General features: G+C 42.9%; 1 protein-coding gene across 1 annotated transcript in view; it reads right to left on the bottom strand.

The window, feature by feature from the left end:
* The window catches only part of PPP1R3F (protein phosphatase 1 regulatory subunit 3F), a 44537-nt gene that overhangs the window by 10003 nt on the left and 18809 nt on the right, over nt 1–15725 (bottom strand). Inside the window, exons 2-3 of the mRNA XM_055003280.1 lie at nt 8213–8268; nt 6263–6339 (exon numbers count right to left, since the gene is read on the bottom strand). Coding sequence (XP_054859255.1) covers nt 6263–6339; nt 8213–8268 — 133 coding nt within the window. The remainder of the gene's footprint in view (nt 1–6262; nt 6340–8212; nt 8269–15725) is intronic.

The following is a 15725-nucleotide window of genomic DNA, read 5'->3' as shown; positions in this document are numbered from 1 at the left end:
CAGTAGTGAAGTGGTTCGGCTGCAAATCAGCACTCTGCTGGTTCAAATCCCACTCCTGCCATGAGCTCAGTAGGTGGCCTTGGGTAAGCCACGCCTCTCAGCCCAGCTCCCCACCTGTATTGTGGGGACAATAATAACAACGCTAACTTGTTCACCGCTCTGGGTGAGGCACTAATCTGTCTAGAAGAACGGTATATAAGCACAGTTATCATCATCATCATCATCATCATCAGACTGTTTTATAATTAATCCTATTTTATAATTAATTATCAGAAAACTAAAGTGATAACTAAAAATATGACGACACCCCAAAATATGGAATTAATTAGACTGACTGGATTTCAGCTAGAGAAGAAAGTAAAATATTTAGGGGTATATTTAACAGCAAAGTGCAGTTCGTTAATGAAAGAGAACGATGGGAAGCTGCTTCAAGAGATCAAAAAGGATCTAGAAAGACGGAAAGGACTTCATCTCTCACTGTTGGGAAGAATTGCAACTGTCAAAATGAATATACTACCATGAATTATATTGCTGTACCAAACTATCCCGATATGTATTAACAAATCCTTTTTTGAAGAGCTATATAAGGCAGTGTCCAAATTTGTCTGGCAAGGAAAGAAACCAACAATTAAACTGAAAACACTTCAAGATGTGAAAGAAAATGCAGGTTTTGCTTTATGGGACTGGAAAATGTATCATAAAGCCTGTTGCTTAGTATGGGCAAGAGAGTGGATATTCTTAGAAAATCAGAGACTTTTGGCAGTAGAAGGGCATGATTTGCAGTTGGGATGGCGTGCTTTTCTATGGTACAGGAAAACAAAGGGTCACAGATATTTTAAGAACCATTGGATTAGAATGTCCCTTATATCAGTATGGGAAAGAACTGTATCACAGATTTACTCTAAAATTCCCCAAGGGGTATCACCTTTAGAAGCGTTCTCACAACCTAATGTATTCTCAGTAAACAGGTTGATTAGGTATAAAGACTTATTAGATGATGAAGGAAGATTAAAAACAGAAGAAGAATGACAGAAGCAAAGCTTCGATTTAGATTGGTGGTCAAGGACCCAGGTAGAATCTAGGTGTAACAAAGATTAAAAAATGGGAGGTTTTCACTTAGAGCAAAATACTTTTGAAAAACTGTTATGTGACTCGGATGAAGAGCTGATTAAAAAGATGTATATATTTCTAATGCAAATGAAGAAAAAAAAATGCAGGGGTAGAAGAATATAAGAACAAATGGACACGAAATTTAGGATATAGTATAGGTCCAATGCAATGGAATAAGGTATGGAAAGTGAATGTTAAAATAACCAAGTCAGTGTCATTTAAAGAGATATTCTATAGATAGTATCTAACACCTGATAGACTTGCCAAAATGTATAAAAATGTATCTAATAACTTCTGGAAGTGTGAGAAACATAAGGGAACATTTTATCGTATGTGGTGGTCTTGCAAAGAGGTATATAAATTTTGGATAATGGTTCATAGACTTTTACAAACGATTTTACAGGTTGTAATTCCATTGAAACCTGAAATATTTGTGTTAAACTGTATACCAGAAGATTTGGACAAAGATCAGAAATATTTTATTATACATGCAGTGACAGCAGCAAGAATTCTACTAGCATTTTATTGGAAAAGACCAGTAATACCCCAGCAGGAGGAGTTAATAGCGAAGATAGTGGAGGATGTGCAACAAGACAAACTAACTTTATTAATGAAAGGACAAATGGAAGAAGATTTTGCTGCACCCTGGACCCCCTTTTACAACTGGATGAGAAACAAATATAAAGATTCAAACGTAGTAATGATATGAAGGCAATATTGTACTTTCTTACTAGCAATCACAGTTAAGTGATGAGCAGTGCGGAAAATGTGGATAAGCAGAATGTTGTCTCAAGCAGAATGTATGATATTTTTGTCTCTTGTTTTCCCCCTCTCCCCTACCCCTAACGGAAAAACTAATAAAAAATACTAACCGTAAGACTATTTTATATAGGATTCTTCTCTCACTACAGATGCTAACTTTCTGCATTTCTTCCAGTGCTCTAATCAAGTTAATTACCTCCACTTTTGTGCAATATCCCTCCCAACTTCTGACTGGGATACAAAGACTCAGAGATCGCCATTCTTTTTTTTTTTTTTTTTTTTTTTTTTTTATATATATATATTTTTATTTCAATTATTAACAAAACTGTTTACAATATGAAATACAACATGGGTAAATTGTTAAAAACTACATAACAGAGAAGGGTAAAACATGGAAAGACAAATTCAAGTTGAATGATCTGATATATTTTGGATTATAGATTCAGGATTGTTTGGTATATTTTATTGGGAGGATATAGATTTTCTTTAGAAATGTATTCAAAAAAAGGGAACCATTTTTCCATAAAATTTGTTGTTTGGGGGAAATTTTCAGCTTGATAGATTCCATCATTGATTTTTTCAAATAAAAAATGGTCCCATATTTTAGAATACCAACTGGTAATTGTTGGTACAGTATGTGATTTCCATTTTAAAGCAATTAAATTTTTTGCTGCCATTAAGAAGACATTGATGAGGTCTCGTCGAATTGGTGGGATCTCTATATCATCCCATTGATTCAGAAATATCAGCTCAGGTTTCTTTGGTATTTTGTAGCCAGTTAACAAAAAGATTTGGTGCAAGATTGTATTCCAGAATTCTTCTATGTAATGACATTTCCACCAGCAATGTATATATGATCCTGTATCCCCACATCCTTTCCAACATAAAGATGAACTGTGAGAATAAATAGCTGCTAATTTTTTGGGTGTAAGATACCATCTTGTTAATATCTTATAGGACTGTAGTTTAATACTAATTGTTGATGAATTAAATATTTTAGAGGACCATAATATTTCCCATTGTTCTTTTGATAATATTTTGTCACAGTCTTGGTGCCATTTTGACTGATATGTTAAGGTTTTAAGTTTAAGGTTTTGTAGCAAAATATTATAAATTTTGGAGATTACTCCTTTATTTGAAAGGCCTTTCCTATCTATAATTTGTTCAAATGCAGTCTTTGGTTGTTTCATAATGTCCTTTAAGTTTATAGAAGAGGCTAGATTCTTTAATTGAAAATAAATAAACCATGATATATTACTATTAATTTTTTGCTCCAATTCCGGTTTATCTAGTAAGCCTTCTCGGGAGGCAATATCAGTTAGCCTTGTTATGTTGTTTTGGCTCCATTTTTTAGTGAATGCGGGTGAGAGACCCGGTGGAAACCAATCCTGAAAAAGAAAAGAAGAGAACCTGGAATATTTGGGGGTGATTTTATTTCTATAAGCATCCCATACTTTTAGGATAGCTGTAAAAAAGATGTTTTGTTTAGAGTTTGTTGGGCGGACGTGTTGTTTATTCCATAGAAGATCCTGAATGGATTCATTTTGTTGTGTGTTTTGTAAAAAGTTGATCCAATCCATATGATCTTCCTTCTGTATTATAGAAATTACATCTTTTAATCGTGCAGCTTTTTGATAGAGATCAATATCTGGGAAATTAAAGCCTCCTTGTGTGTTTTTTAATCTTAGTGTTGTAAATGCAATTCTTGGATGTTTATCTTGCCACAAAAATTTATTGAAGAAGGTTTGCCATTGTTTTAAAAGTTTTGGTGGGATTAATATTGGAATTGTTCGAAAGAGAAAAATTAACTTGGGAAGTGCAAATGATTTAATTAGATGGTATCTATCATACCATGATAATTGTTTTTTATTCCAGTCACTTAATTCTGCTCTTATTTTAGCCATTTTATCTATGTGATTTAACTTTAGTAACTGGTTGAGGTCAGATGGTAGGATTATACCCAGATATGGTAGTTTTTTTGGTTCCCACTGGAATTTATATATGTGTTTAATATTCAATTGAGTTGTAGTTGTTGTGTTTAAAGGAAGTATGTTCGACTTGGTGTAGTTTACTTCTAATCCTGAAATTTGACCAAATAAACTTAAAAGATTTGATAAGTGTTGAAGCGATAGGATTGGGTTTGTGAGGTATAGCAGCATATCATCTGCAAAAGCACTGAGTTTATATGTTTTAGAGTTAACTGCGATTCCTTGAATTTGGGTGTTCTCCCTGATTGCTATTGTCAGTGGTTCTAAGGCAATTGCAAATAAAGCAGGTGACAAAGGGCAGCCTTGTCTTGTTCCTCTATAGAGATCGCCATTCTTAACTCGTATCTTGGTATCACGAAACTTATATCCTGGAAACTCTTGTTGGTCTACTGGACTCAAACCTTGCTCATCTATTTTACATGTATTCCTTTGGTTTGCAAAAGAATCAGAGGCGAATGTTTAGAGGGAAAAAACAATTTTACTGCGATTTCTCTTCTGGAGGTTTGGGACAAGTATAGACCAAAACCGGCACCGAATGTGCTGCCTCGGCATTAGTAATGGAACCTACCACTTTTCATTTAGATGTTTCTGTGGAGCTTTGAGCTATGAGAACAGTACAGGATCAACAGAGATTCAGGCTTACGTGTCAATGGTGCCTTAAGAACCTGCAAGGAATTAATATTGAACATATAGATCTTCCTATCAATACCTTCAAATGTGGATTTTTTTAATGTTCAACAAGAAAGAGAGACAGCACATATGAGGACCCAACATTCTTGAAAACATTATAATCCATTCAGAGGCAAAAGGTGTCCTTTTTAAAGGTAGGAGTTAAAAAAATGTATTATTCAAGTGAAATAAGGATGCAGTACAGAAATGTAAAACGATGCTTTCACTCTTCGTACCAGAAACGTATTTTGGTTTGCTCTTGGGGAGCTGAGCAATTGCCTAGCTTGGCGACCCCCGTGTTTGTTAGCCAGCTAGAGCTCTCTTTCCTGTGGCTTCTTTCCTGCCCTTCTGTCCTCTGTTGGGATTGAGTTTTGAAATGAACTAACCAAGTACTGGTCTTAATCGATAAAGGCCTGAAAGGCTCAAGGGCAGCGTACTGAAAAGATTGCCTTCTCCTCCTATATGAATCTGCCCATCTTCTGAGGCTAGAGGCCCTGCTCTGCCTGTCCCTGCAGGCGGTGACCAGAAGCCAAGTCTTCTCATGTGTGCATTCCAGATTTAGGACACTCTTCCTAAGGAGGACAAAATGCAGTGAGCAAAATGCTGCTCAGTTGGGATCACTGCTCTGGGCCGATTCCAGACGGGCACAAATAGAGCGAGTGCTTCCGCTTTTTCAGCGACTTCACTCGTAAAAACCCGCAATTTCCCATCCCGGCTTACCTGCGGTCCATGGCGCTCGGTTGCGCTCTATAAGCGGACGGTGTGAACGCGGTATTGCGGGTTTGCACACTTCTGGACGCTTCGTCGCCGAGGACAGGCCCTCCCCTTTCCCTCCTTCCTTTGCCGGCCGGCCGGCAACAATATTCCCTTAAATTTTTTTTTTAAAACCGGGCGCCATTTGCGCAGTCACATGTTTGCGCACATCGAACTGCGCAAATGCGCACAAATGCACAAAAGCGCACAAAAGTCAACGCTGCGTATTCGCATACCTGCGCGTTTGTGCATTTGCGCAAAACACGCAAAAAAATTTTTTTAAAAAAAACTGAAATGCGAACCAATGAAGGCCCCCGACGTCAACTGTGACAGGGAGGAAACAACCTCAGTTGGCCGTGCAAACATCCGGAAGCGGGACGGCACGGCACGCTGCGAGACAAAGCGGATGAAGACGAAAGTGAACGCGTGGCCGGTAAGCGATTATTTCCGCAGAAAAACCACAATTTCTGGCCATCTGGAATCGGCCCTGATGTTGCATCTGCCTGACCCCAGGTTGGTTTATAGAGAAAAAAGGTTCCAAATTCTCCTCCTACACTACAGTATGGGGGCCGGTTAGAACAGAGTAAATGAACATGTCACAGGTGGATATGCCACTCTCATATAGAGGTACATGGGTTTTTTAAAATTTAGTTTTTCTTGCAAAAGAAAGAGAGACCAGGAACCCGGGTTCTCTGCATTTTCTGATTTGTAGGAAGAGAACAATTGGTCCCATTCTTAATCTTCTGTCTAACAAACTCACAGGATCACTGCATGAATTAACTGGGTAAGGAACTGTTTGCTACCTGGGCAGTTACTTTGGGAAAGGGCAGCTATAAATACATTTGGATACAACCCTTGTTCCAGATTGTAAATAAAGAGAAGGCTGTGGAAGGGGCTCTTTGCAAGAAGTGAGTGCTGCCCTCAAGGTCCCAGCACAGTAGCGGAGAGTTGCCTTGCCACAATGACTTGTTGTGTCTCACCTGCGTCATAGGAAGAGGCGACGGAAGTGCAGGGGAACTGGGGGGCTCATTCGTCAGATCCTTTTCAGCGTTCCCTTCTGCAGGGAGAAAGAAAAAAGAAAAGCGTCTGGACCGGGTTTTTGTTCTTTCCAAAGCAATACATTTCTGGATGGATACTGTACGGGCAGTAAAATAGTAAAGAGTCCAGTAGCACCTTTAAGACTAAACCAACTTTACTGTAGCATAAGCTTTCGAGAACCACAGCTCTCTTCGTCAGATGCCTCATATTGTAGCATAAGCTTCTGAGAACCACAGCTCTCTTCGTCAGATGCCTCATATTGTAGCATAAACTTTCGAGAACTCAAAAGCTTATGCTACAATAAAGTTGGTTAGTCTTAAAGGTGCTACTGGACACTTTACTATTTTGCAACTACAAATTAACACAGAATAACTCCTCTAGACGTATGGACAGGGTTTGTGCACTCAGTATAGATCAGCATGTCATGGCCATAGAGGCAGGGTGCCCAGCCTCAGAACTGGCGGCTAAGATCAGGACTGTGGGTATTTATGCTCTTCTGTGAGTACAGAATTTGCAATCAGACACAGCACATGCAACAGAAATGCTCAGGAGGGCCTTCTTATAAAGAGATCAGAGCTATGCTATAATAGATCTTTTTAGGAGTGGCTTCTATAAGGCTGAGCTATAAGTCTATAGTATTGTAGTCTTTTGCCGTGTTCATTACACACTGTCACCCCTTTGACTGAATTTCAACGTCAGTATCAATGTCTTCTACCCTTAGAATGCTTTCTTCGGTACCGTCTGTCAAACCTTAAACCAGTGTTTCCCCACTTTTTTCCCATGTAGGAACTCCTAAATTAATTTTTCAAATCCCAAGGAGCCCCTCCCTGTGAGAATGTTCACAGGCCACAAAAAGTTGTTGGCAGGAAGCACAATTCGATTACTGCTACATTATTGCTTGTAAAGAGCTTCTATATATAACAGCAATATTTCAAGGGATATTTTGAAGGGAAGGGTTAACTGTGATACTTCCAGGGATATTTTGAATATTTTGTGGTATTTCAAATTACCACAAAATACCACAAAATTACCATGGTTTTTCGCAGAATCTCTGATGGTGTCCTGAGGCAATAGCTCCCCAGTGGTTGGGAAACATGGCCTTAGACTGTTTTGTTGCCTGAGACAGTTTTTGTTCTTTGCTAGCAGTGTTTTCTGACCCTGCAGTCTTAGCCTGTTTTGTTTTCTTAAAGATCTGTGCTGTATGACTGAATCTGTGGTTCATATTTTGTAATTCACTTTGATTCTCGGCGAGAAAGGTGGGCTATAAAAGAAGTCAATAACAATAATATTAGAAGTAGTAGTAATAGTAATTGTGCATAAATGTATTCCTGTCACAGGTTCAGACTTTTCTTATGACAGAATTTGCATTTATTGAAGCTAATAAATCCACCAAGCACTGCCGTCCACCTCATTTCAGCAGAGATTGTACAATGCCATGGAGTCCATGCAGCTGTGGAAACAGCTTTACTTGACAGACAGACCGCCCCCAACAAATCAGCGGGCCAGAGCTGCCCGGAAGCCCCTCCTTCCCCACCCCGATTTCCAACTCTTTCCTTTTGTCATCTGGATTTTTAAAAATGTGCACCATACACAAAGGATTCTGTCAGAGATGCTTTAGGCTGATCCTGCACTGGGCAGGGGGTTGGACTAGATGGTCTGTATGGCCCCTTCCAACTCTATGATTCTATGAATGCAAGCACAGATGAATAAAAATGGCACAAAAAAGATTTTAAAACACCCAAAATAAAACACTTTCGCTGGCAGCAACTGGGCTGGATAGACCAGACCAAAGGTGTGTCTCAGATTAAGCAATTTCATATACTCCATAGGACGGCTTATCCCATCCCTACTGACAGTTTCTGCCCAACTGGAAAGACCAAGGCAGCCCCTACCTTCAAGACAGATGGATTGTGCTGTATCTTCGACCCGCAGCTCGTTCTCAGTTGACCTGCAAAGAAAGATTGGCAAAGAAATAAGACAAGCAAGCAAGGGCTGGCAGTTAAAACCCATTCAAATGCTTGCTAAACTGGCCCCTAACTCAGATAAGACGTTCTTATTAAATGAATACTGTTGGTACAACATTAAAGCACCTTTGTCAATCGACTGTAACTAGCACATTTGGACCCATACAGTGTTATCCACCACATTTTTATTTTGTCCTTCCTGTGGGTAACTCGCATGGTTCTCTCCTCCATTTTATCCTTACACCAACCTTGGTAAGGTAAGTTAGGCTAAGAGTGAGTGAGTGGCCCAGAGTCACCCCGTGTGGATCATGGCCGACTGAATACGGATCCCTACCTCCTTGACCAACTACTACACCACACTGGCTCATGCTCAGTTTCATCTGCTTGTCCCAGTTCTTGGCAAAGGAGATGATGGGATGCATTGTTCATGTCCCATATCATGTCCCATATCCAGGCAGCCCCACATCGAACCACATGGCCACCCAATTCAGAGATGGTAACAGCTCTCCTTTGGATGCCAAACTCCAGGGGCACATTCTAACACCAAGACAGAAGCACACAAAATGACCGTGTGGATGAGTTCTTGCTCAGGGGCCAGCAGACAGAGAAACTTGTTCCCAATACCTATGGGAAAGGGCTACATAACTCAGAGAAGAAGGTGGGGAGGCAGTCTCCCCTCCTCACTCTGCCCCCCTGCTTTTTCTCTTTGCATTTTCTAGAAACTGCCTTTTAACTGCCACGGAAACTGGAAATGGAACTCTGAAGTATGGCTGTTGAGAGCAAGAGAAGTTCTTAGAAAAGCAAACGCCTTCAGCTAACTGACAAATTTGCATGCCCTCCCCTAGTCAGGTCCCACAGCCCCTCGTAGTTTCCGCACTGCAGGCTGTGGTAGAAACTGCAGACAGATACTGCCATCATGCGATCTGAGCAAACATTTTAGCGTAGAAGGCAGTGAAGCCCCTCAAGGCAAGGAATGGATAGGATTTAAGGTCTGGGGACTCTCATCCCCTAGTGGCATAACTGGGCACCCCCGATTTGACCCAAACAGTAGGAACTGGAATGCATAAGCATTCCACGGGTGTTGCATGCCTGGTGAAGCAGAATACCAACACCCCAGGCCCAGCGGCGTCTCTGCAGATTAATCAAGTGGACAGAAGGGGCTGGTAGGGCGCACACCTGTGACACAAACTTGAGATTCAGCATGGCTCGAATGTGCCACCTATAGCCTCTGGCATCTTGGACCCCCGAGGTTTACCTGAGTACAACTCTTTCTTACCCAGTACACCTGGCCAACTTCATCCTTTTTTGACAAAGGACAATTGATTTGGACCAGACACCCGATTTGTCATGGAAGTGCTGAGCCATTATCAGGGTGGGTCTACCATTTTGGGGATTGTCTGACTGGTAATAGTAGCCAACAGAGAGAGAGAGCTTTACATGGGAATGGCTAGATCCACTGGTTAACCTTAATGAGGAGGCTAGCTTAGGCTGGATTCCATTGCCCATAAATTCCTGGGAGCTCTGGACTTTTCTTTGTCCCCACTTTGGGACAATATGGCATCTGGAGACCTCAAGACCAGAGGGGAGGAGTTAAAGACTTCTCCATTATCTTTGGTACTGCAAGGAAATCTGCACATTATTATTATTTATATAATTTAGAGTTCATCTTTGTCACTGAGACTCAAGGCAGATCACATAGCGTGAGATTAGCACAGTCAATATCAGGACGTTTCAATAAAAATGCCATAGGGTATATAAATACAAATTTACACAGACCTAACAGCAAAAATCCAATAGAGTTGAAGAAATGCTGTAACAGAGCAGAAATAATTCTAAGACTGACATTAAACAACACAGAACTACCCAGTAGGATCATATTTAAAGCAACAGATAGTACACTGTAGCGGATCTGAAGCAACAGGTAGAATGTTAGGCAACGGATTGTACACAGTGGTGAAGTCTACAGTCCCCATCTTTTACGGAAGCTCCTCTTTGAGATCTCCTCCCTACATGCTCCGAGGAAGTCGCTATAGCCCAGGTAAAGCACACTTTGCTGAGTTAGACCAACGTTATGGCTTTTATTTGAAAGACGATGCTGTGAGATCATGCCCCCTTCCCTGAATTTGTGTTTTGGGTCCATTCCTACCCCCTTTTGAATCCACCACCTCCATTTTCCCTTCTTTTTATAAAGACATTTTTGGGCTTCGTTTAGTAGAATATATTTCTCTGAGATATTTCTCTTCAATTTTTCCCTGCATAGATGCTATATAATTTGCTACAAGGTATTTCCCAGAGTTTACACCCAGTTACTTCTTTACTGGTCTAGCACCCTTTATAGTGGACCAGTCTAGATGGTCTCAAGAGATACCCGAGTGGTGGCAGCTGGTTACTAGGGTGCCTTCCAGGGAGCCCTTGGTCACATTTCCCTCCCTCCCTTCTGTAACAATACGGGAACAGGCATTCCCTCAATCTCTTTAGTTCTCCTGAGGAAACATAGGCAAGGCCAAGCTAGATGTGACAGAAATCCCAATAAAGTAACAGGGTGGGGGAGCCAAGTAAGGTACAGCACAAGTTGGGTGAAAGGAAGGAGCTGAGCCTAATGGATTTCTAAGTTGGAAGTAACCTCTGATGGAACAAGGAGCACAGTATGATCAGGCTTTTCTTCCTTCCCACTCGTGCATATTGCACTTTCAAATACCCCACCACACCCACCTCTTGAACCTTGCCCCCACTGTACTTAGTGGGACCCTCACTCTGAAGATATCCCCTAGGCACATACCATACAGTCTGCCTCCTGCAGCTGACGATCTTTTATGCCCTTTTCTTCCAGTTTATTCCCACCCCTAGACCCCCTGGCATCTCATCAGTAGACACCCACCAGGGGAACACCTGCCAACGAAGAATTTCTTCATCACAAAAGGGCATCCTTAAAAATCAGGAAGTGCTTGGAACTACCCAATCTCTCTCTTACACACCAAAACCTTTCCCAAAATGCCATGTGTCTGAGGATAGAATTTATTTATACCAACAACCCCATACTAAAGATTCATAAAGGACCTAAAATATTTGGTATGGGGACAGAAAAGCTGATTCCTCTTCCTTCCTTTCCCCGTGGCAGTAAAGATGCAATAATAAACAAACCATGTGATCCTAAATCCAACTGGTAAACTGCTTAGAATATTAAGCTCTTTGTAGAGTATCTGGAAGTATGCCAGAGTGCCACACCCAAAGGCACCATGCAGATGTGGGCCCAGTGCCCACTCAGTCGTGCCAGCACTGGAGGTGAGAAATGGGCACTACTCACTCCCACTCATCACGGAGCAGTGTGCCAATGTCCTGATGCCAACCACACCCCTGGAATCGGCTGACCAAAGCATAGCAATGCTGCATCTCCCTGACGTCACCCAATCCCCATATACACACAGAACCCTGCACTGCATGGAGAAGTACGGCACGCCCAGCAGAAAATTCAAATCCCTTTCTGTCAACAAGCTCTTTTTCGATAGGCTGCCACAAAGGGAAGGCAGCATCTCCCCAACCGTAACACCAAGGCACCTCCATAAATCCCCAAGCAAAGAACTTCTGCCAGGCAAGGGAGGGGGGGAACTTTAATTCTATTGTTATTTGTTTTTGTGCTGGTTTTTAACTTATTATATGTTGTAAGCAGCCTCAAGACCCTGGGGCGAGTAGTGACTAAAACAAAATATCCAATGAATAAATATATAAATAAATAAATGCCCTGAGCAATTGCTTTCCACAAGACAAAGGGGGCACGGACACTAGGACAGCAGCAAGTGGACACACATTCACAGCAGGCATTCTTGTTATCTCCCTAACAGCACACTGGTAAAATGCACCCGTGGAAGGCGCCCCAGGCACAGCCAACGTCTTACGCCACCAGATCCATTTGCTCTCTAGGGACAGGCCATTCATGTTGATTGGCTGTCCCAGTCACCAGCCATTTTGCTTTGCACTTCCCATGCCACCACCCCTCCGCTGCATTCATGCGGTTCATTAGTGCTGCCTGCTGCCAGTCATCCCAGTCTTCATTCTCCATCCCCCCTCCCTGTCATGTTGCATAGTTTATCACATGCCAGCCATCAGAAGAACTAGGAACTGGGGGGCAGGGGGAATGCCCCTAAGCCTTGCTAGAGCACAGCTGTGCAGACCCTGAAGAACTCGTTCAGTGTAAGTGCCACGCTGAAGTTAGCCAAGGTTAGTACTGGCAGGGCGGAGAGCCCTACCTACCCAAACCAATTCAAACAGAGAGGCAGCTGCGAAAGAATCCACACGTTTATTGGACTGCATCAGGAGTGCTGAAGGAGAGTCAGAGGAATGGGAGCGGCCAACTCTCTTGCTCTAGCGAGGCTCCTGTGCCTCTGAAAGCTGCACTGACAGACCGCAGAAGCACAGATACAGCTGTCCTGATGCTCTGTGTCGGAGAAACAACTGTCTGTTAAGCGACTGCAAAAGCCAGGCTGGAAGAAGAGAGTCGTTCTGCCCCACGGGACAACTGGAGGCAGGCTGGCCACTGCAGCTGTCGGTCCTCTTGCAGGCTCAGCCGGTGGTGAACGGGGTCCGCTCCGGCCTCTGCCCCTCTTGGCGGGCTGCCTGCAAAGAGCCAAAAGGGACACAAGGACAGTAAGCAGGAAAGGCCCACAGCAGCAACAGACCGCAGGTGGGCTCAGGAGTGGCACCTCCCAGGTGCTCCTCAAACCTTCCCCTTGGGGATGTACTTGGAGGGGGAGACTCACCCTCTCTGGCAGGGAGTCACGCTGGAACACCGTCTGCAGCTTCTCTTTGCGTTTCTCCGTGGGGCCGTGACCCTGCGAGGTGAAAGGGGCTATGAGTGTCTGGCCAGCATCAGCGAAGGCTGGTGAAAGTGAAACCCTGCCCTCAAGTCATAGTTGACTTATGGTGACCCCTGGTGGGGTTTTCATGGCCACCCAGCAATGTCGTTGGTCTCCTGTTTACATGTGGAGGTGGCACCAGCATGACACTGGGGCGATGCTCTGCTGGCATGTCTCTGAAGGGGGGGCCGGACCCATTAAATACCATGCATACTTACTCTGTGACCCCTATGTGGGAGACACGGCTATCAGAGGAGCATGTATCACCAGACAGGGTGGCGTCTCGCCACACTGTGCCTGCCCATCTCTAGGTTATGCCAATATTGGGCTCAGCTGCTATCCTAAGCAGTCTGCAGACTAGCCTTTGGACTGCGCTGCTAGCGCAATTCAGTATTTCACCATTGGCTGCATTTCTGCCATACTCTGTGGTCCCTTACCGCCAGGGCAGCTCACATTCATAAAAAAAAATAAAAGTAATGCAAAAGCAATTTTACACAAGGTATGTGAACATTCACATTCATAAAGAGGAACTAAACTTTCACTTCCGCTAGCACACACCAGTCAGTAGATGTGGCAAGCCCCTATGTGGGGAGTCGAAACCTTTCAGGAGATGACAGTGGAGAAAGGTTGTGGTTTGGGAAGGCAAAGAACAAAGAGTCACCTGCCTGTCTGGGGAGTCTAGACACAGAGCAGACATGTGTGAGTCGCAGTGGGGAAGGCTTGAATCTCATCACTCAATGGAAAAAAAAATTAAGTTTGTGTAGTGTTTACATGCCCACCAAGACGAAGTCTACAAGTGTCTACCAAGACAAGACTACCATTTGTCTTACACTGTTAATCTGCCTGGAGTCTCAGTGAGAAAGGCAGACTATTATTAATTATTATTATTATTATTATTATTATTATTATTATTATTATTATCAGCAGCAGCAGCAGCAGCAGCAGCAGCAGCAGCCTTGTTCAATACAGCAGCTGCAATATTGGAATGGAATTTATGGAAAAAATACAAGGTACCATCCACAAAATATTGGTGGACGCATAATCACAAGGAAGTTTTTGAAAATGAGGAAGTTATGATTTTGTAGTATTTCAAAATCCAAATGGATAAGAAGTTAGAACACAATACTTGGGATATTACTGTGGTTGAAAGTAAGAAGGTTAAAGTGACTGATGTGGCAATCCCAGGTGACAGACAGATTGAGGAAAAAGAGATTGAAAAGATAACAAAACATCCCTGGGGAAAACATCCAATGGTTATTCTGTAAGCGGTCGGCCCGGCCTCTGCCATTTTAATAGCAGTTTTATATATGGCTGCTTGTAATATTAAAAAAGTTCAGGCCTCTGGAGTTAAAATGGCTGCTGTTTGGCCACCAGAGGACCTCCAGCAGTTGCTGAATCCTGCCCGGGAGAACATGGCATGCATGTGGAGTGATTGAGAAGCGACTGGATTTACTATCTATCTGGCCCCGCCGGTGCCCAGTGCAACAAAGATCTCGCAGAGTCATCCCCACTTAGCACATTCCTTTCCCTTCTTCCATGATGAGATCTCCTGTCCTTGACTGAGGAGCTAATCAAATGACATTCATAAGTATATACAGTCGTTCCTGGGAGAGAACAGTCCCTCCCTAAAAGTACTTAACTTAGCTCCGGTGGACTTAATCAGCAAACTATCCTTTTTGTGCAGTGCTAGAACTAGTTTTACATTTGTATTCACAGACCCCAGCAGCTGCCAATCAAGGTACTCAAGCCTTTTGTCTAACCCAGGAACTAACCTTTGGAGCCTTTGTTCTAATGGCTAAGTGGGCTCTTCCACCTCAGGGCACATTTTACCTATAAAGGTAGAGCTCTGGCCCCATTTAAATCGTTCACGCTTCCGGATCCATAAGCGTTGTTCCCTTGAGGTTTGCCCAAGCCTCTTGCTCCCTTGGCCAAGGACACTGGCATTCGAAGCTACCCTCCTCTCCACGGACTGGACACCCCTCCACCTCTCCAGGATAGGTAGATATACTTATTCTCTCTCTCTCTCTATCCCCAATCTCTGGCTACATTTCCTAGGACTGTGTGTGTGTGTGTGTGTGTGTGATTATTTTCCCCAGTAATTTGTGTGTATGTGCATGAAGTTCTTGTGTTCAATAAAAGTCATGTTTTAATATTAAGCACCAGACTCGCTTGTTCTATTTCAGAAGGGACCTGGTATACACTGGTGATAGATCCCAGTTACCGCATCTCGTATAGCTGTCTTCCTTGCTTGCTAATTCCCCCTATAAGACATATTTATTGCAAGGAGACCACTTCCAGTAACAATTCCAGTGGTGATAGGAGCACTCGGTGCAATTCCAAAAGGACTAACTAAGCCTGTAAGCAGTATCAGCAGAGACGTAACAACTGGACAGTTGCAACAGCTGCACTACTTGGAACACGCCACATACTAAGGCGATACCTCACTGACTGTTAAGATTCATGGATAAATTCCAAGTCGGTGAAGAAAACAGGGCTGTACATGCCTGTGACTTCTGCTACCTGCCTACCGTCCACTGAAAGTGGTAGGTGGAGGAATGCGGCAAGCACTGCGGTGCTGAGAAAATATTGGA

Source organism: Eublepharis macularius, chromosome 19 (assembly GCF_028583425.1).
Source record: "Eublepharis macularius isolate TG4126 chromosome 19, MPM_Emac_v1.0, whole genome shotgun sequence".
In the NCBI taxonomy this organism is placed as follows: Eukaryota; Metazoa; Chordata; class Lepidosauria; order Squamata; family Eublepharidae; genus Eublepharis; species Eublepharis macularius.
Note: the sequence above shows the minus strand (reverse complement) of the source record. Positions and strands in the feature narration are given on the sequence as shown.